Here is a 25,418-nt window from a genome sequence, read left to right as displayed (position 1 = left end):
CCACGGGCCATGCCCAGGGCAGGTGAATGTGTACCTTCCACCTCCTCTCCCCAGGGTGTCGCTTCACCAGAGCAAGCTTTGACTTTGACAGCAGGGGCGGTGATTATCTACTCTCATATCTCCAGAGCCTAGTCTCGAGTCCAGCGCTTCTCAGGCACTCAGGGACTTTCAAAGGCATGAACTGAGAGAGGGAAGGTGAGAAGCAGGAAGGAAGGGTGGGTCAACAGCAGGACTTGACGATGAGCTGGAAGCTCCAGAAAAGTGTCGGCCAATCCCGATCCAGGGTCAGGCAACTGGGGCTCGCCCTTCTTTGCATCCCGGATTGTCACGGGGTCACAGTACGGGAGAAAACTCACTCTTCTCGTCTCCTCTGACTCTACTGGGTCAGAGAGACTGAGCCCGAATTCGACAGTGTCTCAGTCCAAATAAACAAGACAGAAGAAATTAGATTGAAGGAGACAGGATCTTAGTTCTTTCCCTCATTCAGGGGAAAGTTGCTCTGTTTGACCAAGACTTTTGTCCCACTCATGTCTTGTTTCTGAATAAATGTCTTTTGTTCCCTCGATCATTAGACTTCAAGTGCAGTTCCTGGCCTTTAAGTGCACAAACTTAAGTTTCTCTTGTCATTGCAGTCGGGGCAGCCCAGTGAACCCTGTCAGGAACAGGTTCTCCAGAATCTTGGGCATTACACAGATGTGCTTGAGCTCATTAGATAAAGGCTAATTTAAACAAAAAGTGCATTGAGACCGAACTTAAAAACAATAGGTTGACTAATAGTAATCCGAAGACCAGTGTACCTCTAACCACATTTTTGTTTATTTTTAAATGTGTTTCCTTCATGGTCTTTCTTGTGGCTCACCCTGTGCAGTTTGTGCACTTGTCGTGAGTTTTACCTTCGACGTTGTTTTTGCTGAAGTTGGTTTTTCCGAAACCTTCTCTTCCTCAGAGGCTCAGTTTCACCCTGCCATCAGCAGTCGGCCAGTTTCACTGGCAGAAGAGGCCGCAGCTCCTTCCTGTCGGCCCCCTGGGCAGAAGCATGCAGTGGTGTCTCCTACTGCTCTGGGCCCAGGGGCTGAGGCAGGCTCTCCTCCCTGCCTCAGGTACTGAAGTCTAGTCTGGGACTGGAAGGGGAGGGAGAGCGGGCGGAGGAAGGGGGAGGCTGGAGCCATGGTCTTATCCATCTGAGGGAAGGAAACACAGCTTTCAGAGCCCTGTGTCCCCTCGTTGAGAAACGGCTGTCTCTGAGAAGGAGATACAGTTCTGTACTAGGCGGCAGTTGAAGGACTTGGGGATGGGGGGTGCCAGAATGGCTGAACTAAGGAAGGAAGCAGGAGGACAGAAAGGGACTAAGGAGGAGGGACGATGAGTTTGCTGAGAGAAGTTCACTCCTGCGCCATCCTCCTTTCTTCTGTCCTTGCGGAAACTTCTAGAAAAACATTGTATTTCCGTAATGGAAAAACCCGCACGAACTTTTTGGCCAACCCAACATGTTTCCTGTGGATTAAAAAATGTCTTCGTCACAGATTCCAGAGATCCTACTGTTAGAGATTTAATTTATGTTAAATCGATTTCCTTCTATATTAAATAACATAAGCAAATATTTCTGAAGGGGGCAGAAATATTTAAAAACCATAGTATAATTTTGTTTCCCTGTTGCTTTCTGAACCGTCTGGAGCCGGGGTGGAGGTCAGTGTCGAGGATGGTGGCTTTGCCTGGAGAAGCAGAGTTACTCTCCAAGCCTCCTTTCCTTTGGAAGTCGTGGCTTTCCTGAAACATTTTCCGGGCACCCCAAATGGTTGTCAACCAAAAGAGCCAGGTTTTGTTTCAAAGGATAATGTGTCCGGCACAGAACTGGCTGCTGGAAGATACAATCAAGCAGAAGCGATGGCTGACAAGGGCTTATATTCTAGGTAGGGAGACAAGATAAGTGTGTGGAAATAATCAATGAGTTCATCAGGAAGGTATATTCCCACAGAATATCCTAAGAGGGTGAAGTGCTATGTTGTGTAGTAATTACAGTCTGTATGGGGGAATGACAGGGCAGACTGGAGAGACTGTCATTGCAAAAATCAATTCTGGCCTAAAGCCGCCTTGGAATTTCTACGGGAAGTTTCAAAGACAGCTGCTAAAAGTGCTTGCTTTTTTCCCCCTTCCCTAGGAGCTGTGACAGGCAGAATAGTAACAACGGGGAACATTTCTGCAGAGGAAGGTGGCTCTGTCACCTTACAATGTCACCTCTCCTCCACTACTGCCAAAGTGACCCAGGTCAACTGGAAACAGCAGGACCAAGTTTTGGCCATTCATCATGCCAGCCTGGGGTGGCACATCGACCCAGCCTTCACGGAGCGAATGGTCCCAGGCCCCAACCTGGGCCTCACCCTCCAGTCACTGACCAGGAACGACACAGGAGAGTACGTCTGCATCTATCACACCTACCCTGATGGCATTTACAAAGGGACAGTCTTTCTGGAAGTCCTACAAAGCTCAGGTATGCTCTCTGGGGCAGGGTGGCTGGTGACCGTCATCCTCTAGGGTAGAAAATGCATTCCTGCCTAATACTGCAGAGCGGGGCCTTCCAACCCTGGTTCACGTTCAAATCACCTGGGAGCTTTTGAATGGTACTGATGCTGGCACCCCATCCCGGACCAGTTCAGTCAGAGGGGCAGAGCAGGTTGTGCTAGGTTCTAAAAGCACCCCGATGATTTGAATGGGCAGCCAGGACTGAGAACTACTGTTTGGGTAAAAGCACCTCTTATGTATATTTGTTAGGAAGACCAGTTGTTCAGGTCTTGTGAGAAAGGATCTCATTAATTAGTTTAGCATTGATCATGCAAATTAGAATTAGCCACCAAGTTTATAAAGGATTAGAGCTCAGTGCTAAGTGTAAATGTACAATAATTTACATTTCTGTGGTACTTCATAGTTTCCAAAATGCTTTCACTTTCATTATCCACCTGGACACTTAAACCAGTTCTCTGGAGGGTGGGAAAGTGTTGTTATCATGGCTGAGGGACAGGATAGCAGAGTCATGATGGACTCAGGCAGCCTGGGTCCAAATCCTGGTGTTGCTGTTGACCTCAGACAAGATTATTGGGCTTCTCTGTGCCTTGTTTTTCCCGTCTGTGGAATGAGGAGAAGATGTAAGACCTCCTGAGGAGCTAACGTAGGATTGAATTACTTACTAAAAAAAAATGCCCTTAGAACAGTCCCTGGAACATGACAAGCATGAACTAAGTATGTAAGTAAGCATGAACATAAGTATGAATACGATCCCCCGATTCCCATCTGACTGTTGGGTGGAGGTGGAGGCTGAGGCTTGGCTGTTGCTCAGAGCGGTACAGCTGATTTTAACACAGGTGTTCTGGTTCCACTCAACTACACTCTCGGAACTGCTATTTGCTGACATCAGTGGTGTTGGAGATTGTTTGAGTTAGCGAAATATGTGTAAACTGAGAAGATAAAAGGTTATTTTAAAGTTTCTGCCAGGTCACTGCCAGTCCCAGAGAGGGAGGGCCCCTGGCATAGGCCAATGCAGCGTGTGGCGAAGAGCCTCCATCCTTTTCTGGTTCTATGGAGAGCCCTCTGCAGCCCCTCTGACCCTCTCCAACTTCGGTCTCCATCAGTCCTCTTTCCCTACCTGTGGCCAAGGCAGGAGACTGAGTCCTCAGAGCAGGAAGAATACATTCGGGGGAATTTGGGCTCCCCCCCCAGCTACTGGTACCTTGTGGGTACTGGGGGTGCTGCCCTTGCCCTAAGTGATTACATGCTTTAGCCATCCTCCTGGCAATCTAAGCCCTTTGTTAGAAGGAAGAGCGGCCCGGCCTCTGCTACACCCTTCTCCTTTCAGGAATGCCCTGGACACCCAGGTTCTGCCCAAGTTCCTGGGAAGGAGGTGGGGATGGGATGAGGCAGCCTGGAAACCCTTCCACTTATAGTCCAGCACACATCCTGACAATAGTCCTGTTTCCCTCACACTCTCCTTGGGTCAAGCATCACTCATCTTTTCAAAACTCTCTTCTTAGCTTTTCCTCCTTGCATTTACATTTTACATCTTCATAGAACTTCACTTATTCATGCTTTAATTCATGTCATGAGTATTTATTAAGCACCTGTTAGGTGCCTGGTGCTGGCAAAACAGCAAAGGATAAAGCTCCAGAACCTTACTCCCTCCAGGGTCTCACAGCCGAGTTGGAGTAAGTGTTACAGGCTTAAGGTGAAAGGTTATATGCTTTTTTACTTCTTTGTACTTTAACGTTCTTTCAATTTTTTTTTCATATGTATTTATTTATTTATTTTGGCTGTGCCTGGTCTTAGTTGCGGCACGTGGGCTTCTTAGTTGCAGCATGCAGACTCTTAGTTGCAGCATGTATGTGGGATCTAGTTTTCCGACCAGGGGTCAAACCCAGGACCTCTGCATTAGGAGTGCAGAGTCTTACCCACTGGACCACCAGGGAAGTCCCTGTTCTTTAAATTTTTAATTAAACTTTTTTTATACTAGTATGATTATAAATATGAAGTTTAATAAAGAAAATAATCACCTTCTGGTTTTTTTCTGGATGTTATTTGTTTCACTTCAAGATTATGACTGAAATTGATTTTGTCAAAAAGAGAAAGGAGTGTTAAAATGGTCTGTGCTGGTGTCAAGTATGTGGGGTACACCCCTTGGGAGATCAGGCATTGATTTCATGACGGGCCTGGCAGATTTTCTGCTGTCCGAAGAGATGGACCTGAAGACGCCAGTCCTGTGGTTAGAGAAAGGCCTGGCCAATTCCCATGCCCGTGCCCTGACGCTGAGGCTTCCCTTGTAATGGTTGCCCTTTGCTTCTGGCCTCTGCCCACTCACCTTTGTTTTGTCCTCCTTCTAGTGGCTGAGCACAGCGCTGGGTTCCAGATCCCACTGCTTGGAGCCATGGCCACAGTGCTGGCAGTCATCGGCACAGCAGTCATTGTGGTGCTCACACTGGCCAGAAAGGTAATGACTCTGGCTGCATATCTCAGTCCTGGGCATCCCGTCTCTGCCATCCTGGTCCTTTCATGTCGCCTTTCTGTCTGGAAGTGATCTCTCCCACTGTTCATTGTGCCTTCTTCACAGTCCTTGCTCTGCCTTTCAGTGGCATTGTTTACGCTCTTTTGCTGTCCCTTCCCTTGTCTGGGAGCTCCTGAAAGGTTGGATCCGTATCCTCCCCATCTTGCTGTGGCCTACAATTCCTGGCTCCTGCTTGTCCCTTAAGCCACTCCTCTGAGAGTCTGATTTAGCCACTGTGATTTTGATGCGTCTTGGGCATCTACTCTGTGCCAGCGGTTTTTGAACATTAGCTCCTTTAATTTTAACAACCTTTCAGTAGTGCTGGGCTATCTAGCACTTCCGCAGAATGAGAAATCAACACTCCAAAAATTTAGGAGTAAAAGGTACATGGCAAGACGAGTAGGCTGTAAATCCTCTGTTACTCTTGCTTAAGGGGTCACGTGGCTGAAAGAGCATTGGACGGGGAACTGGAAGTTTCTAATCTCAGCATTGAGTGTGTGATGACAGGGTTGCTGTTTCATTTTCCAAGTCTCTGTTTCTTCATATATAAAATGGGGATTATGATTCTGCTCGCTCTGTATCACGGGGTTGTGATGAACAGGTGGCATATTGCACGTGAAAGCTTTGTAAACAATGAAGAAATATATCCACATCCTTGTGTTGTAACTGGTAGTTAGTGATTAGAATAAGCAAGAATTCCCACTCCTGTTTTGTCTGCCCTGTTGGGTCTTTTAAGCCATCCCAGGTTGCCTTAAGTTACTAAACAAACACTTCGGGGAACACAGGCCTGTGATTCCCAGCACTGTTTTCCACCTTGTTTCAGATCCTCTTCCCTAGTGCCTGACTCACTTTCCCTCCAACTCTGGTTCCCCTCCGTTAACACCTCAACTCTGCAGCCTTGCTTTGCTCTCTCTGGACTGGTACCTGGTGCTGTTATTCCTGATACATGTGGGTTTACAGTTACCACTTTATTTTCTTCATATTTGCTTTGCCTGTTTTTTTCCCCAATCTTTCTTGCTGCCTTTTGAATTAAGTACTTTTTATTATTAAAAAGATCTATTTAGTAATTATGCATTTTTCTTTTCTTTTAGTGGTTACACTAGAGATTACAAAATAGATCCCTGATTTATTAAAGTCTAATATGTATTAGTACTTTCATCATTTCTTGGATTTTGCAAGAACCTTAGAACACATTAACTCTTTACCTACTTCCCCAACTTACTGCTATTATTGTCATGGATTTTAGTTCTCTATTTTAAACCCCAAGAAAATGATTTATTGTCTTATGAGCCAATATTCATTTAGATTTACCCTTTCTGTTGCTCTTCACTTCTTCCTGCATGTTCTATCTTATAACTAGGATAGTTTTCCTTCTGCTCAAAGGATATCCTTAGCATTTCCTTGTGGGCAGGGATGCTAGTGATGAATTATCTTGCTTTTTGTTCATCTGAAAATATCTTAATTTTTCCTTAATTTAAAAGTGATATATTTGTTTTGCTGGGTATAGAATTCTATGTTGGCAGCTATTTTCTTTCAACATGTGGAAAGTATTGCCCCATTGTCTCTGGATTCTCATATTTCTGTTCAGAAATTATATGAGAATCTTATTTTTGCTCCTTGGAAGATAATTTTTTTTTTTTTTTCTGGTTCTTTAGAAATTTTCTCTCTCTTTGGTTTTCAGCAATTATATGGTGATATAATTGGATATAGTCATCTTTGTATTTATTCTCTTTGGGGTTTGGAGTGCTTTTTGAGTTTGTAGCTTGATATCTTTTGTCAGTTTTATATCATTCTTGGCTATTATTTCTTCATGTATTACTTCGTTGTCCTTGTTTTCCTCTCCTTATGGAATTCTAATCATGTGGTATTTTCAACATTTTCACTTTTTCCAACATCTCTTACCCTCTTTTTTGTATTTTCCATCTACTTGTCTCATCAAATGTTTTCTTTGGACATGCCTTCCAGTTTACTAAGTCTCTTCTTTGATGGATCTACTCTTCTGTTAAACTCATCCCTTAAGTTCTTAATTTACATTATCATATTTTTCAGATCCAGGATTTCTATTTTGTTCTTTGTTTGGATAGTTTAAAGTCTGCCAAAATTCCCAATCTTGTTTTTAATTCTTTGAAAATGTTAATCATAGTTATTCTGAAATCTGTGCCTGATACTCCTATTAATTGGGTTCTCTATGGGTCTTTTAATATTCTCTCTTTTTGCTTGTTTTTTGGACCTATCTTATCTTTTTGACTGTTTACTTTTCATTGAATGCTGTATTTCTACATGAAAACCTGTGGCCATAATTTGAGGCTGTAGACAATATCATCTTCCTCTAAAGAAGATTCCTTTTTGCTTCCATCCGGTAACTAATCTTCAGGCAGTAGCATTCCCATCACCTTAATTAAATCAGTAGTGAGAGGATTTAAAGCTGGATTTAATTTCTGCTACTTCCTTACTTGTAGAGTGTAGTCCTTTGGGGTCCCAACTCAAAGCCTGTAGTGTTTGCCAGAGTCTCCCTTCCTTGGTGGACTCTGAACTCTAAATTTTGTCCCTCCAGCTAGAAATTCTGTGTAGCTAATTTGTCTCTCAGGCAATTTCTCTAGGAGAAAATCCATACCCTTCCCAACCCCACAATGCTCATCTCATCTCTCTGGTCTTCCTACTCCTGGATCTTGCTCCCCAGACCACAAATTTCTCACTGATTGGATAGATTTCTGATTAATACAGATAGATGTTTATAATATTTTGTTCAGTTTTTCTAGCTATTCTCCCTGGAAAGGTTGGTTCAAAGCAACAGAGGCAATCATTGTTCTACCAGAAGCAGAACTCCTATTTCTGATGTTGTATTTCATATCTGCACTCAAAGGCTGACTTTTACAAGCAGAACATATTTACCCAGTCCACCCACTCTGTACCTTTGGCTATATTGGGTCAAGGCCCCCAACTCGAGTTCTAGCCCCTCTGTACCTGATTCCTGAACAGCTATTTAGCCTGAATGTGGCCAGGTCACTGCCAGTCCCAGAGAGGGAGGGATGTGGACAGATGTGTGTTCTTAGGCTCTGGTTCCATCTTGCTTGCTTATTGTGAGCTCTTGTCCTCTTTTTCCTTTTCTCCCTCTCTCAGAAATGGACCATCCTTTGACTTTCTCTTCTTTTTTACTTAACATCTATTTTACTATTTTACTCTTGTCACTCCTTTGAAGACCAAGAGCTACTTCCCTCTCCAGGCCTCAGAGTTGAGATGAATTGCACAAACTAGAATTGCTTAATAAGAAAGTGCTATTGTAACGTTCCTCCACTTAGACCTCATGGTATTTTGCATTTTAAACAGCCTTAATTCTATATCCCTGCCTAGGATAAAAAATTGTATATATTTTCCTAGTGTTAATTCTGCTTACGGAGTTACACTTCTGTGCACACGCATGTCTATTACCAGTGACTCATCTTGAACACTTAGTCTAATATCTTACATCTTAAATTCTCTTAGTTTTCTGTGTAGATAAACTCAGTTTGCTTTCTGTAACCTACCATCAATAACTAGGGTACTGATGTAAAAATAACATGTTCCATTTGACACATGTTCTGTCTTCAGTCAGATCTACAAATGAAGAGAGCCCAGGGACACTCACTCTAACCTTATTTTACCGAGAACAGATTGGAGTGAGGATGGGAAAAGGTATTTTGGTAGCAAAACTAAAGTCTTATTCTCCTCTGAGTTACAAATTGGCCAGGTCTCCCCCAGTCACTGGTCTAACAGTGCTCCAGGCACCTGTTGGACCTTGTTAATTTGGTCTAGAGGAAGTGAAAGAGATTCTCCAAATGGTAGGAAAGCTCATGTGATAGGTGAAAGTTACATAAAATCTAATACCAGAAGATGACTGCCTGGTCCACCAACTTGCCTACAAAAATCTATTGTCCTATGGTTCAAACCCTCACTTCCAGGTTTATGAAACGAACACTGAGATTGCTGACCTACCTGGTTCATAGAGATGTGGCCATTTATTCCTTGTCATTCAACAGACATCATGGAACAGAGTACTGGGGATCCAGCAGTGGCTGAGATGTGGCTAGTGCTATCGAGGAAGTCAATGACTTATAGTATTTTCATTTATGTCTTGGCTATCACAGTAGACAGGTTTAATAAATGAAACCTCTAGGGGAAGATGAGGGAAAGAGAAGTGATTGACTAGAGGGGAGAGGTGAAGAGAATGATGATTGATCTCTGATCTGGGCAGGGAGCTGTTACGGTGGTTGGTGAACAAGTGTCCTCTGCTGTCACCAGAGCTCTGCAGCTCTGGCATGGACATATGGAAAGCTCTTTAGAAGCAGCAGAACACATTTTCCTGTTAAGGATTAAGACTGGTTCATTTCCAGGTCAGTATCCTAGACCAACTTTGGTCATCTTTGTATAAGGGAAAGGGGAAAAGGTGAAAAGAGAGAGTCCAGTAGCTATCAAGCTCTGTGGCTCCCCTTCTAAAATGTTTTACTCATCAGCCCCCTCTTTGACATGTCCACTGCTTCCTGTCTAAATTAGTTCCTCTCTGTTTTTTCATATGCTTTGGCTATAGTTTCCAGTCTTCTCTCTCTCTTTGCTCAAATGCATTTTATACCTGTATTATTCAAGGTCCATCAGGGAACACATAGTATTCACAACACGAGTAGTTTGAGGATAGTTTAATAAGGAGATTTACAAAGGATTGGGAAGCATATAAGGAAACCATAAGCAGGAGTGTAGGAGTGTGTTGTTACCAACCCTAGTTCTTTAGGGGAAAGGAGAGAGGATGATTACTGGAACCTGGGAGGGAGGATGACGACTAGGACCTGGAAAGAGACAGTTGTGTGGAGGGACCACTTTGAGAAGTAATGTAATCTTTGACTGAAGGCCACAGCCAGTCCAAGTCCACCCTGCAGAGAGAATGCCAGGAGAATATATACCCTCACCTCACACTCTTTCCCTCCATTCTCCTACTGTTGCTTTGCATTGGCTGAACCCAAACTCAAGCCAGAGGACAAGGGAACTCACTGATTCAGTACGCGTAGTTCAGTCTTCTCTGGGCACACAAGAGGGTGCAGAAGGTTGGAGAGTGACGTTGAGGGGTGAACAGACAGGATCCAAGCCAGTACTATTATAGACCTGGAAATGGGCAAGAAATCTTGGCTTTCCATGCTTCCGTCTACGCTCATGTATCCTTGATCTTTTGATTATACATTTAAGCAATATCCTTGTTGGCTGTCCATCTATATTTCTCCTAGGAACACACTGGGCTTTATTAGCCATCTTACTATCCCTGTGGGCCAGGCTTCCTTGGCTGCCATTGCAGTAGTTACATCCACCTTGTTTCTTAAGTGCTGCCATCTGTCCCTATATTATTTTGGCATCTCCTCATCCCTCTTTCTACTGGGGATCCAGTTCTATAAAAGCATTGCCTACTTCAGCTCCAGCCTATAGAGGAGAGACATCTCTGAGCCCCTCAATGACGCTGGTTCTCCCCTAACTAGCACATTCCTTTCCACCTCAGCAAAAGGGTGTCTTCTGGATCTTCCCAAGAAACATAATCAGCTGTTGGATTTAAAAAATTACTTAGTACAGGAATTGGCGAAGTTTCTTTGTAAAGGGCCAGGATCTTTTAGCTTTTGTGGGCCTTACGGTCTCTGTTGCAAAAATTCAGCTCTGCCATTGCACTGTGAAAGCAGCACAGACAATATGTAAATGAGTGAGTGCGGCTGTGTTTCAATAAGTCTTTATTTATAAACACTGAAATTTGAATTTCATATAATTTTCATGTTTAATAAAATACTGTTCTCTTGAATTTTTTTTCAATCACTTAAAAATATAAAATCCATTTTTAGCTCGTGAGCAGTACAAAGGTCTGTGGTACCCCAGATTTGACCCATGGGCCTTAGTTTCCCAATCCCTGATTTAGTAGACTGTATTGGGAAAAACTCTGTTTGTCTGTCTTTTCCTCTTCTCTACTCTTAGCACTGCACAGAACACTTCTGACACCAGATGTGTGGGTTTATTGCCACACTGACCAATTCTCCTACACCCCCTGAGTGTCCTACAGTCAATCCAGTTCTGACACTATCTGCTTGGACTTAACATCAGGTTAGGGGCTCAGTCCTCCAAGACTGCCCTCCTTCAGATGCCAATTGCAAGTCCCAGGTTGTCACCTGTACCTTTGACTGACTGACTGACTGACTGGCTGTATATTGAGGTTCCTACAACCCTCTCCTCGGATTCGATAATTTGCTAAGACATCTCACAAAACTCAGGGGAACACTTACTTACATGTACCTGCTTATTATATAATAAAGAATTTGATAAAGGATACAGATGAATACCCAGATGAAGGAAATACATAGGGTGAGGTCTCGAAGGGTCCTGAGCACAGGTGCTTCTCTCCCCAAGGTGCTGGGTGTGCCGCCCTGCCAGCATGTAGATATATTCATCAACTCCAAATCTCATACTTCTGGGATTTTTATGGAGACTTCATCACACGGGCATGATTGGTTATTAACTCGGTTTCCTGCCCCCTCCACCCTCTGGAGAATAGGGAGTAGGGCTGGAGGTTCCAAGCTTCTCATCATGGCTTGGTCGTTCTGGTAACCAGCCTCCATTCTGGAGCCCAGCGAAAGTCACCTCATTGGAACAAAAGACACCCCTGTCACCCAGGATATTCCAAGGGATTTAAGAGCCCTGTGTATGACATTCCTACCACTCAGGATATTTTAGGAGTTTAGGGAGCTCTGTGTCAGGAACTGGGGTTAATAGAGACCAAATATTAGCAGGAACTGGGGGTAGAGACAAATATATGCTTACTATTCCACATGGGTCTATGATAACAACTCCAATTCTCTGAGCATTTTGTTTCTTTCTTCCCTAGTTTTCCAAAGCACTGTTGGCATCTCTGTTGACAGCTGTGTCCCGGGGCCTTGTGAGGGTGTTAGATCTTGAGCCATGGGATGTGTCCTAATATTGACAAATGATGTGTCCCTCATCCAGTCTTAAGTTCTATTCACCCAGCCCTGATCCACTCCCCTCAGGATTCACTCCCAAACATACTCTCCCAGTTCCACCAGTTATGTGTTAGCTCCTTTTGTCACAACCTCTCTCCTCCCTCAGCATGCCCAGGATTCCCTCAGTTAGTGTAGGTTGAGATTTTTGCTAATTATGGTCCAATGGCCAATAGGGGAGGGGAGGGAGGTCCTGACAGGACCCATCTTCCATCCCGGGGAAGGGGGTCACCTCTGCAGCTCCAGATGATGCAAGAGAAGCTGGTGGTTAAAGGCTCCCAAGTGCATCTACCAAGAGATCCTCCTCCCAATGCACAGAAACGCCTCCATTCCCGCCCAGACCCTGATTTTGGTGGAGTCTTGCCCAGGCTTAGAATTCAGCCATCTTTGAAGTTCTGTCGCCCTTATAGTAGGTCCTCTGCCTGCTCTTCAGTGTTGGAGGTGAGCGTTTCTTTAAATGTTGCCAAGGAAGAGGAGCTTTGATTCTCACACTTTGCTTTCAGTTGCTGGTAGATCTGTCATGTTCTCGTCTCAGTCCAACAGCAGAATTTAGTAAAAGCCACCCAATCCCACAGTCCTAACAAGCACTATCTGCTCTCTACTTCTCAAATGTCAGAGCTGTTGCACCAGTTCATAACCCCCTTCCCTTTGTGTCTCTTCCCATTTCACCACCAGTGGTGGGGTCTGTCTTCCCATTCAGCTGGTGAGGGATTCCCCTCCACAATCGCATCCTAGAGTCTGCCTTCTTTAGATTTGTTCCCAGACATGCAGCCTGGCATGGGAATTCCGGTGAGAGTGACTTATTGGGCTGGGCTCTCAGATGAAGAGTGGTGAAGGAAGCAAGGTAGGGCTAAGGAATGTGGTTTCGGGGGGAGATGTGGTTGAAGCAGATTTGGTCACACCTTGAGGAGGGGGCCAGCCTTTTGAAAACCCGCCTCAGCCAGCTGTTGACTGTTGGCTGCTCACCAGGAAAGGTCCAAGAGCAATCCTCCAGAGAAGGGGCAGCTGTGAGCCACTCATAGCCTAGATTCCCAGTGTCTGGGGAAAGGAGGCACTGGTCAGGCGGTGAGGTGATCTGAGCAGGGCACCAAGAGTATTCCCTACAGACCCTGAGAGCCAGTAGGTTGAATTATTTAGGAGTTTGGCGTTTGGAATCAGACAGACCTAGGGTTTGGATCCTGACTCTACCACTTGAGTAGCTGGGTCACCTAACTTTGCTGACCCTCACCTTCTTCATCTGTAAAATGGGAACAATTATGGTATTGCCCTGTTAGGGCTGTAGAAAAACTCGAGTCATGTAATTCACATAAGGCCCCTGGCATTTTTCCTGGCATGTATGAATAACCATTATTTCTTAAGTTCTTATAATTATTATAAGATTTATTTACTGTAGCATCTCATGATACCTGGTGCTCAATAAATTAGTTATGTTGCATAGATTGATTTGACTAAATGAATGGATGTCATTTGCTAAGCGACTATTGAGAAAAGTGCACCCAGGGGACCTTCTGTGAGGGCAAGGAGAGATGGGTGTGTCCAGCTGCAGGACAGTGACTGCCAACTGTCTGTTCTCACGTTCTCCAAGAGGGTAACATTTGTCCTGCAAATCTCCATAGTTGCTATCGTCGTAGCTTCGTTTGGTCTTTTAGAACAACATCAATGCCTTAATCCCAGACTTGTTTTTTACACTGATTACAATGACAGGGTTCCCTATGCAGGATGGAATGAAAACAGAACAGCTGAGAGACCCAGCTCAGGCATATTTACATTTCCCAGAGGATTTTTGGAAGACAAAATAGTCCTGAGATTCAAAGGCAAGGGTAGGCAGTCTAAGAATGGGAACAAGAACACACCAACACAAAAAGCCACAATCGGGTCTCTGAGAAAGAATCGGGTATCTGTATTTTTTAAATGGACAGGGTTGCATCAAGGGATGTAGGACTTCTTTGAAGCAAAGAATCAGCTTGACCTACGATAACAACCCTTTCTTTCACACCTACAGTAAGGCGCAGCCACTTCTACTGAAAAGCAATGAATGAAACAGTCCGTGGGCCCCAGCTCCTCAGGGCCCGCAGTGAGGCCGCATCTGTAACTTCCGATATGTGTTCAAGGCGCCCATCCATGCTGCCCACCCTCCCGCTCCGCCTCTCTGCGTCTATTTATGTCCTGCAGAGCTTGACCCTAGCCAATGAGGATGGTGCTGTTTCCTATCCTGGAAGCAGTGGGGTGGGCAGAATGCAATTTGGTTTGTGTTTCTTGTTATTTTCCAAGCCTGTGTGTGGTGGCTCTTTGTGATTCTGTCATTTGGACCTCCAGTGGGGCTAGGTGACCAGCTTTAGAGCAGTACCCACGAAGGCCAAGAGGATGTCACCTTTGCATTGTACGCTATTAGACATTTCTCCTGCCATCCCGCCTGTGCCTGCTGCTCTGATTTTCTTGCCTGTAAAGCACAACCCTCACCTGTGATGCTGTCATATGGACGTGATGGCTGATTTCACATCCTTGATTTTCTCAGACAGGTTTCACGGTCTATCCTCTTGTCTCATAAGTGTAAATGTACTTGTCCGACCATGAGTCCATATTTTGATTTGGAAAATCCCGTTTATTTAGATTTGGGGCCAGGTGGGGGGGAGCGAGCAAGGAAAGAGAGAGAGAGAGAGTGAGTTTGTGTGTTTTTGTGTGCATTTCAGTCCTCTAAGACCTATACTGAGCATCTGTTGTGAACTCCGAGGTTACCAAGAGGAATACAGCACAGACCCTCCCCTCAGGGGAGCTCACAGTTTGGGGCCTGAAGAGACAGAAGGGTAAACAAATTCCAGGCAGCAATGAATGTTACAACAGAGAACCCCCCCGGGACCGTAGTGGAACACACAGGAAGGATGTTACTCTCCCGGAAGATCAGAGGCGTCTTCTTGGACAACGTGCTGTAGAGCCGGGTCTGGAGGAGTGAGCAGACAGCTTTGCAGGGAACTGTGGTGAATGGACCGTGGGAGGAGAGGCAGGAAAGAGTGCATGGCATTCGAGACACTGCAAGATGAGAGGCAGCTTGGCTGAGAAGCGCATCGTCTGGAATCCCACAAACCCAAGTCAGAACTGGGACTTCACCTGTCTGAACCTATCGGCTCACTCACAAGTAGAAACGTCGATAGGGTTGTGCTGAGATGACATAAAGAAGCTAGTCCACTTGGTGCTCATAGCAGATTCTCAATCAACGGTGCCTCTCTGGCATCCAGGCCCTATACCGGGAGTTGGGCTGTTGGTTGGGGAAGCACTGCAGCAGATGAAGCTGGAAAAGTGAGTGTGGCCAAATCGCAAAAGGCATTTTGGGGGGGCATCACACACAGTCTGCTGTGGGGCGTAAAGCGAAACTATACATGTGGTGTATGGGCTTGCCGTGGGTGGAGTCACAGGGCGGGTCTGGCGCTCAGGGCGGAAGCCTGGGCTGGTTTGGACAGGGATTTGGGGATCCCTAGAGGGAAGAGGGTGGTTGCAGATGTACATACGGATGAAGTGTCGAGTGCACAGCGGACTAGAGAGTCCCGGGCGCGAGAAAGCGGAGACCGAAACCCCGAGGAACTTCTTTACCTGGGGAGCTGAAGTGTCGGCGGCAAGAAGAGCAGGCCTAGCCGCGGAGGAGGAGAAGCGGAGAGAGTGATGCCATGGGGCCCAGGGAAGGAGAACATCTCAAAGAGGAAGCAGTCAGCGGCGTCAGAGGCAGCGAGAAGGAGTAAGAGAGAGCTGGGACTGGAAGCCGCCCGCCCAGGCTCAGCGAACAGGCAGGAGCGCGTGGGCCGCCGTGCGCGTGTAGCCCGGAGCCTTTCCGGGGCGCGGTTAGTGCTGACGTCTACGGTGAAGAGGCTGAGAAATTAAGGGTTAAGGAACTGCTGTGGATAAGAACACAACTTGTGTGTGTGTGTGTGTGTGTGTGTGTGTGTAAGAAAGGAAGAGATCATTATAACTATGTATCATTTTGGGGAGTAACTTCTAAAAGACATCCCCACATACTCACTTTGTAGTTTTTTTGTTTTTGGAAGAAATCTCTCAGAATCCGTTCTGCGGAAGGTGGCCTCGGGAGGAGGCTGTCTGAACAGGAGGAGTGGAGGCCCGGCGTCCTGTCCTCCCCGGGCAGCTGTGTGCGTGCGGACGCCGGCCTCTGCAGGGAGCAGCCGGGAGAGGACCGCGCAGAGCCCGAGCCGCACGACTACTTCAACGTCTTGAGTTACAGAAGCCTCGCGAGCTTCAGCGTCCCCGCCGAGGAGGGCTAGCTCCCGGGGGCATTCTCTGGGAGACACAGTCCTGCCTGTGCTATCACAGATGGACGTATTGGCGTCTGCCCGTCACGGCTGTGTGTGTGTGTGTGTGTGTGTGTGTGTGTGTGTATAGGCGTGTGTATGCATGTGGACGTCTGCACACGTGTGTGTGCGGGTGTGTTCGGTTGAGTGAATGTATGTCATCCTCCTCTGTGTCTGCATTCCCTTTACCCTTCCCTTCTGTACCGTCTTGGCAGATCCCGGGGAGGAGCCTGTATCTTGATTACCAATGCAAAGTTAGAAAACCAGACAAACACTTGACCTGGTTTCGAATCTGACAGTTGGAACAGATCCTGTGGCTGAGATCTGCATTCCCCCTAAAAGCATTGGGCAGGGTTCAGGGCTACAGGATTCTGTGGTGGATTTCGGGGATGGGGTGACTGCAGAGGCACCTCATCTCATTTGCCACTGTCGTCTGCGTCAACGTTCACACACCCAAGGCGTTTTAGGACTAAGGCATGCTACCAGCTTGTATGCGGAGATTGGAGAATGACTAAACCATTGATTTGGGTCCCAGCCCTTTGAGAACTTACAGTTCAGTGGGGAGACAACATTTACATTAAAAAGTAGTGAGGAGATAAGGGTCGGAGACACAGGCCTTAGGGAAGACATGTCAGTTCAGGGTGAGATGGTCAGCATGAGCTCATCTGTGGGGAAATGGCCTGAGAGGATGTAGGGAACAGTGAGGCTGGGCTGGGAGAGCAGGATTTTTGTCCAGGGAATTCATAGATTCTAAAGTTGGGAGCTGAAAGTCCCACATGGAAGACCCTGGCATCAAGGGAGCCAGCAAGACTTCAGATTCTATTCTCTGGGCAGACTTTCAAATCTCCTTTTGCTTGATGTACGCAGAAGCTAGTGATGACCTGTTATAGAGGATTCTAGGCTCTTCCAGTCACGTGCTTTGGGGAAGCCCACAGAAATGGTGTGTGTCTGCTGCAGGAGCTGTAGTTCAGCCCTTGGGCCGAGATCCACCTCTTCTCTATCAATCTGCCATTGAGCCTTTGAAGAAAGAATCTGTTTCCCACCGAAAGGAAAATCTGGATTTTAAAATAGGGACTCTTCACAGGAAAACAAAGGAGGGTGATGGAAGTTTTAAAAAATGAGCACCTCAAACTAGCTGCCTGGAACCCTTAAATTCACACCCTGAGCTCTTTGTGCTGGGGTTAGAGTGGCATCTGAGCTGCTCATTTCTGTTTAGCGGGCATTCAGGCTTTATCCTCCCACCACCTCTCTTAGAAGAATGAGGGAGGTTGGGTTTATAGGAGACTGATATTCTTTCCTGGGCACAGGAACTGAGAGAAAATGTGAAGCGAGACTGTCCTTTACCAATGGTTAAAATGGAACGTTGCCCTGCTCCCTCAGAATTAGGCTGGTTGAGTGAGGACACAATTCAACTGCTACTCCTCCTTGCATTTTGATTTTGATTTTTCTCAGTTCTCTACCAACAAGTATGTAGTCAGGAGCCATGAGCTGAAATCTGTCCAGAGTGCCAAGTCCTTTGGAAGAAAGATAGATACCTGTAAAAATGCTGTTATTTGCCATGGCAGTTCACAGCATTTTTATTGCAAAACTAGTGCAGATTGGTTGGGAGTAGAAGACAATTCACAGTTCACAAATGAGCTAACATATAATGACAAAAAGGGAGTGGTGGTTTGATTTGGAAAAGGTGGACATTGGGCTGAGGCTGGACTGACAGTTGGGTGTTATTTAGCATGATTATGGTAACAGGGAAACATTTACAGATGCCATTTGGATGGTGCTAAAAATACAAAGGAGCCCATAGATGATGTAAATGGGACAGGTTACTAAAATGAGATTGAATTAGATGGAAAATAAATTTGAAAGTGAAATTCATTGAACCAGAGTTTCCTTGGAGACCTGAGAAGACAATCCTCTAAAAGCCAGATTCCTGGAGACATGCCTGTCTGGTACGGCAGCCACTTTCCACATGTGGCTCTCACGTGGGATGTGGTTAGTCCTATTGAGATGAGCTGTGCTAGAAGTAGAAAATACATGCCAGATTTTGAAGACTTAGTGTGAATAATAAGAATGTGAACTGTCACATGTGTAATTGAAAAAATATTGATTACATGTTGAAATTATATTTTGTATATATTGTGTAAAATAAAATATATTATTAAAATTAATTTCACCTGTTTCTTTTTACTTTCTTAATGTGGCTACTGGAAAATCTAAAATTGCCTATGTGGCTCCCATTGTATTTGTGTTAGACCACACAGCTGTAGACTCTAAACCCCAGCCAAGGTGGTACCGGGGGAGGGTGTCTATCACTGACTGGTGGGCTCTGTCTCTCTCTCATTCAACACAGGGCTTGAGGAGTCTTTTCCCTCTTATTATGTCTTTTGAGAAGTATAAGGAAGGATGACAGGAGAGATTGAGGTGGGAGGTCACTAAGTGTAGACAGGAAGAGCTCCTAAACTCTCCTGGATCCCCTCTTAGATTCCATGATGGGGGAAGGGAGAATAAATGATTCAATAAATGTGAGTTCGAAGCAAAATACATTTACTGACTCCCTACCCCTTATTACTCCACATTCTAAGCCTGGGCATATACAGTCTGATCTGTAACCCAAAGAATTATACTGAACAAATAAGAGGAATTATGAGTCACGGAGCTTTGAGGTAGATGATCTTCATGAGTGGCTAGAACCTTCCCATGCAATTTTATTTCATGACTTGTTGCTTCTCAGCCTGCGGGCCCCTGGAAACGAACCATCACGGACTCAGGTTTATACAGGTCCCATCAGTGCTGGGCTGGACAGGCAGGGTGGCTCTGTGTGCCGCACATGAATGGCAGCGTTCTGGTGGCCTCACCAAACCCCACCAAAGGAGGGGGTCAGCAGCATGGCTATAGCTGCCAGCTGTGAAGTGTGAGTGTTCTGTTCCATCTTCTGGTTCTTTCTAGTCCTGCAAAACTGCAGTAATCCCCCACATCCACTCCAAGCACACCTGCCCAGAGGCCCAGGAGAGCCTTATGCGTGTAAGAGCCTGAGTTTTCTGGAAGTCAGAATTATATACTTTGATGCTTGACAGAATTTTGTTGTTGTTGTTGTTGTTGCATAAGTTAGAGTCTAGGACAATACTATCCGATAGAACTTTCTCTGATGATGGAAATCCTCTATACCTGTGCTCTCCAACATGGCAGCCCCTAGCCACACGTGACTATTGGCGCTTGACATGTGGCTAATGTGACTAAGGAACTTTAAATTTTATTTAATTTTGATTAACTTAAAAGTAATGTAAATAGCAACATGTGACTGGTGGCTAGTATATTAGGTATCACGATTCTGGTAATCGCCTTGCATGTGGAGAAAACACAGAGATGAGTGTCTGTAAGCCATTGGATGGATCTGCTAGATGTTATGCATTTGAAAGGGCTACCACCAGGAAGAAACATGGAGGTGTTCTTCTGTTCTCTTCTGTCCTCCTTTGATCGAGACAAGCATGACACAAAAAGCAAGCTGTGCATTTACTTATTTCAGACTCTTCCCCAAAGGTATCTGTGGTAGCTAAGTGGTTCATATAAACAAGGCAAGAGCTGACAAGAAGTTTGCAACTCACAGGTGTTACGCAGGAATAGACTTGCATCACAAGACTTGCCTTGGCCAACAGTCATCCTGACTTCATGTCAGAAGGTTGTTAAGAACATTGCCTCTGCCACTAAAAGTCTAGTTGATTTTATAGAGGTCAAAAGAGCAGTAGCTGTGGTGTCGTGGATTGGGAATCAGAATACTTGTCCAAGTGCTGAGCGCTGCTAGTTATCCTCATGACATTGGATGAGCCACTTAACCTCTTGATCCTCATTACAAATGTTTCCTTATTTGTAAAATGGTAATAATAATATCTACTTTATAAGGCTCTTGGGGAGATGAAATAAGATAATGTGGTTGAGTGTTTGCAAGCTGTAAAATGCTGAATTAATGTTATTATTGTGCCTGGCACTGCTTATGGTGCCACAGAGGTCCCTGGGGGGCATCAAATCTTGTTGGGATTTAAGGAAGGCTAAGACATTGCAGATATATCCTTGAGGTCTGCAAGCTCTCGGTAAGTATTTAAAACTTCTCTGTGTTAAGTGTGATGATAGTCTTTAGAAAAGTCAAACGTGTCTTGGATATTGATGACCTTCTTCGTCATTGTCTTCAGTCTTCATATTTGTGTTTCTAATTAAGTTGGTCTCAAGACAGGGAAGCTTAATTCATAAAAGATTCATTTGCTCCAGGAAGGTGGAGAGGTGGAAGAGTTTGCAGTAGTTGAAATACTAGGAAAGTGATGGGAGAGTTGTTCTTACTTTGTACCCTGTCATGTAGGGCCACGGCAACAGGACCCGGGGCAGGCAGTGCACCTCCCTTTGTGAGCAGTGACTTCAAGTCAGCAAAGCCTCATCCAATATATTAAATTTGTTTCGTTTACCTGTACTTATTTTTATTTTAGTTTTTTTAAAAACTGAAGTATAGTTGATTTACAATGTTGTGTTAGTTTCAGGTATACAGCAAACTGATTCAGTTATACAACATATACATATATATGTGTGTGTGTGTGTGTATATATATATACACTCTTTTTCGGATTCCTTTCCCTTATAGGTTATTACAAAATATTGAGTATAGTCCCCTGTGCAGTACGGTAGGTCCTTGTTGGTTATCTATTTTATATGTAGTAGTGTGTATATGTTAATCCCAAACTCCTAATTTATCCCTCCCCCACTTCCCCTTTGATAACCATAACTTTGTTTTTTACGTCTGTGGGTCTATGTTTTGTAAATAAGTTCATATTTTAGTGTTATAATTCTGTAAGAGGTATAAGCATAATAGGTTTACCTGGTTTTATGTTTGAGCATATTTCAGAAAGCGTTTAATAAAAATACATTCTATTAATTATTAATTAATGTATTAATAGGAATTATAATAAAAATAATCACAGAGTCTTCCCGTGGGGAGGGGTCTGTGAGAAGTACTTTCTTCCTTTGTAAGTATATACACATTACTCAAGTTTGAGAAACACTGGTGTGGTATATATATCATTGGATTTCAAAAATTTGACTTTAGGCACTAGTTTATTAATTGTTTTATATTGGGAAAGACATATTTCTGAACTTCTGTTTCTGTAAGTTATTGTAATAATGTTTCACAAGGTAATTATAGGGATGGATAAAGTGTGTGAAGGAGAAACTTTGTAAACTGTTAAGTGCTATATGAGTAGTCCGTGTGCCATTTACTATTGCCATAGTCCATGTATAAACCACACCACCACATTTTCAACAGGCAGGAAAGAGGCTTCAGGAGAGATGATGACACACAGAGAGATCAAGGACTCTGGGTGAAGCTGGCTGGCATCATTACGATGTTGCTAAGAGTCACAGAAATCAAATAGGGGAAGATCACACATCAGGAAAATGTTTTCTTCCCTTTATTTTGTACTTCCTAGAATATCAGGTGAACTTAGGGGCTCAGTGATTGAGTTGCAAGAAGTCAGTATCTAAATTCATAGAGGTCACCTTTCAGCCCAGGTTCTCCCCATCCCAAGCCCATGCCTGGGTAGCTTTGTGTTCCTCACACTGGTGGGAATGTCCATCCACACTCACCTCCTCCAACCCAAAGCCTGCATGTTCTTGGGAGTCCCCAGACGAGACTGTTTATTCCTTGGACACTTCCTTGATGGACCTGCCCATGTCTCTTTTGGTTAGTTTATAAACTCCCATGGCACTGAGAATCTGAATGGTACAATCTAACTCTTGATGTATATGAATCTTTATTTATATATATTTCTAGTTGTTAGATTTGAAAGCTCACCAAGAGCTGAAAAAACTTCCTCCATTTCTTGCATACACTGCTCAGTTTTTTTGTTTTGTTTTTTTTCACTGCTCAGTTTTGAGTGAAATGTAGATGCTTACTGAAGAGAGCAAATCTAATTCAGTTGGGTTGACGTCACCCGGGACAAACAAGATGTACATCTTCTCCATCACACCAGCAATTTCTGTGAGAACGATGAGGTTAGAGAGCCCTTATGGGTAGGGTCGCGTATGAGAAAGGGCCTATGGAGCAAACAGGAGTCCTTCAGGAGTGCCCACAGTCATCAGATGGGGACGTATTTTGAACCATGAACTTTCTTTGGATACAAAGATACAGGGATAGATGGGCATAGTGTCATATGGGATTGGTTATTTCCACAGTAGGCAGAGAGATAATGATTTGCACATGGAGAAAGGGGAAAAAAGGTGAACCAATTCAGATAACAGTAAATGAGCCATGTGCCATTTATGAGGTGTGGACAGGAGAAGGAAAATGCCCCAACTGGCCTTAAGTTTCCCCAAAGTGATTTCAGTATCACCCATCCTGGAATTCTCACTTCTTGTAGCATGAGGATTGACATGTTGAGAATTTTCCTGGCCTTTTAGCTATAATTCTCAATTTGGATAATCTCAGACTAGGCCTAGGCCACAATGTATGAATGTGTAGAAACATTGCCACAATGTAAAGAAGACACAACAGGAAACCAGGAGAAAAGAGTTTTGTTTTTTTTTTTAATTATTCCTTCATATTCAAACTTCACAAACAGTGTGAACTTGTACAATACCTCGGAAAGTGAAACTTACAAAAAAAGTGCTGGTAACATTTAAAAAAAAAACAACAAAAACCCCAAAAAAACAAACATCATTCTTAGCAACATCAATTACTCTTCCACACAAAACAGAAACCTTGTAAAATTTATTTTCGTATTTTTAAGGCGTAATACTTCCGTATAAAGTATATGCAAGAGATAAAACTTCACAGTATTCCAAAATGTCACAATAATAATAATATAGTATAATGAAGCGCTACAGTTAATTTTTCTTTTTTTGAATGTTTTTTTCCTGTTTAAATAACAAATACAAGTCACAGGTAAATATACGTGAGAAAAATACGAGGCTAATATTAAATGGCAGGTAAGGATACTGTCACTGTAAGAAAAAACTGGCAGGATGTGTGTATTTAGTCTATATTTTAAAGCACTTGATAGAAAAGGCGTATGCAAGGTTTTTCAAAACAATTTTTTTGTTTGTTTGTTTGATAACTGACAACAATTTAAGAGTATAATGAGAAAAAAAAAGGAACAAACTCCCTCTCAAAACTATTGACCTGCTCATCCCAAACCACGTGTATATATTGATGGTGGATGGGTGTGTGTTCATGTCTCCATGGGTTTGTACGGTACACAGACTGATACAAGCAGTGTCCCTTGCCCACCTGCAAAGGTTGGAGGTTACAGTCTCTGCAGTCATCGAGCTCAGATTCCTCATGGGAAATTATTCTTTCAATTTAAAGCTCTCTTTTTCCTTGCCTCTCCCTCTTTCCAAACTCTTCCCCAATACCCAGGTCTTCAGTCTGAAAAGACAATCTGGTTAGAAAAGTTGCCCTCCACTTAAAATTCACTGGGAAATAGAAACTGCCTAAACAGTGACACCCACACAGACACTGAAAATACCACTTGGACGAATGAATATGTTTGTGCATGTGTGTGTGGTGTGTGTGTGTGTGTGTGTGTGTGTGTGTGTGTGTGTGTGTACAGTAGCAATTGCAAAAAAGGGACCATATTCCTTTCCATACTAAGATACAATGTGATAAGAAACATTTCTGTGCAGGGAATAGGGCTTCTTCGAATCTTATCACAACACTGTGGCGGGAAGATCAGGAAACGGGTTCACCTTTCAGCAGTCACCACAGTAAACTTCATTGAGAACACGCATGCCCAGCTCTCTGGTCTGTGCGCATGTGTGTGTTAACAGCTAGCCATTCAGCCAACAGATAACAGAAAGACAGCAGATAGCAAAACACGTCAATAAGGTGCTCAAAGAAAAAAGTGGCACCCATTCCTTGAATGGATGGCCACATTAAGGTGCTTCAAAAAAGTTTTTTTTTTTTTCAGTTTTATTTCAAACATTAAGAGAGTACTGATTTGCACATGGTAGGTCTGAGTCAGGCCAAGGGTTTTGAGATTTCTGACATCTTCCACTGAAAAGGGCTTTCGCTGTAGTCGTTTTGTTCAGTTTGTTGTGGGTCAGTTGAGTTTTAAAAAATTTAATAGCCAAAAACTGAAATCAAATCAACATGGCTAAAAGAAATAGGTGAAATGGTATAGAACATTACTGCATTCCCATTGGATCAAGATGGTTTCGCCCATTTTTCCTCTTCCACTAACACTGTTCCTTTTTTTCTTTGTTACAATCCATTCCTTGTGAACATACAGAAATGACCAAAGTCACTGCAAGTGGCTGTTTTTATTTTTTGTGATCTGTTGCAAGAGTCCAACCTTGTTTCCTCTGCTGCTGTTTGTGTAGCATCTGGTTTTGTAATGAAAGCATCTGGATTTGTTATGTGCATGTGTGTATATATGCACATATACACGCCTATACATGTATAATATATACACTATATATATATAGGGATATATATAGGAAGTGTGTATACATTTATACATAATATAGTGTATATCGTTTCAACTGGAGATAAACTGAACTGGGTTCAGACACTAGCACATGTTTATCTGTCCCCTGCCCCCTCTGTACATTTTAAACAGTCTGGAGCTTTTATTTATTTATTTTTAAAGTGCACTTTTAATGCAGAATAACTGTACTCCACTGATTCCTTGGAAAACATTTTTGATGAGAAAAAATCTGACGGTTTGCAGCCCCCAGCAAGAGAAGCCAGGGGCTGACGTGGCAGTGCCAGGCTTGTGCCTGAGTGATTACCGAGCGTTCTGAACTCTGGGCACCTCAGCAGCAGCAGCGCCTTATGAGAAGGCAGAGATAGAAGAGGAAGGAGGAAGGAAAGCTCAGATGAGGAAGGATGAGTTTGCGGTGTGTTCTGAGTCGGAAGCGTTAACTTTGTGTGGATTTGTGCAGTTCCTGCTTGGCTTCGGCTCAGAGATGCCATCTAGTCCCCTCCCCACCAACCGACACCAGCCGCCTCACGCCCTGCACGCTCCAGCGTCGCCCAGGCGTCCCCGCTCCCGAGGCTGACTTCTGGGTCAGCTCCCCGTGGGGATGAGTGCCAGCGTCCAGTAGGAATAAGGCACC

The 25,418-nt window shown here is 44.2% G+C and overlaps 1 protein-coding gene across 1 annotated transcript; it reads left to right on the top strand.

Moving 5' to 3' along the window:
- Nucleotides 1–1,036: 1,036 nt before the first annotated feature.
- TIGIT (T cell immunoreceptor with Ig and ITIM domains) lies at nt 1,037–16,301 on the top strand. Its single transcript, XM_065875859.1, has 4 exons — nt 1,037–1,100; nt 2,159–2,488; nt 4,866–4,972; nt 16,053–16,301. The coding sequence occupies exons 1-4, from the start codon at nt 1,037–1,039 to the stop codon at nt 16,299–16,301; spliced, it is 750 nt and encodes a 249-aa protein (XP_065731931.1).
- The last annotated feature ends 9,117 nt before the right edge of the window (nt 16,302–25,418 follow it).

Source organism: Phocoena phocoena, chromosome 4, assembly GCF_963924675.1.
Source record: "Phocoena phocoena chromosome 4, mPhoPho1.1, whole genome shotgun sequence".
NCBI lineage: Eukaryota > Metazoa > Chordata > Mammalia > Artiodactyla > Phocoenidae > Phocoena > Phocoena phocoena.
This window is presented reverse-complemented; position numbering and strand designations above follow the sequence as displayed.

Bases quoted from the DNA above. Each gene is read 5' to 3' on its own strand.
- TIGIT (XM_065875859.1), top strand. From the start codon at position 1,037: ATGCAGTGGTGTCTCCTACTGCTCTGGGCCCAGGGGCTGAGGCAGGCT. The intron at 2,489-4,865 runs GTATGCTCTCTG...TCCTCCTTCTAG, and splicing joins GGAAGTCCTACAAAGCTCAG to TGGCTGAGCACAGCGCTGGG. The intron at 4,973-16,052 runs GTAATGACTCTG...CTCACTTTGTAG, and splicing joins TGCTCACACTGGCCAGAAAG to TTTTTTTGTTTTTGGAAGAA.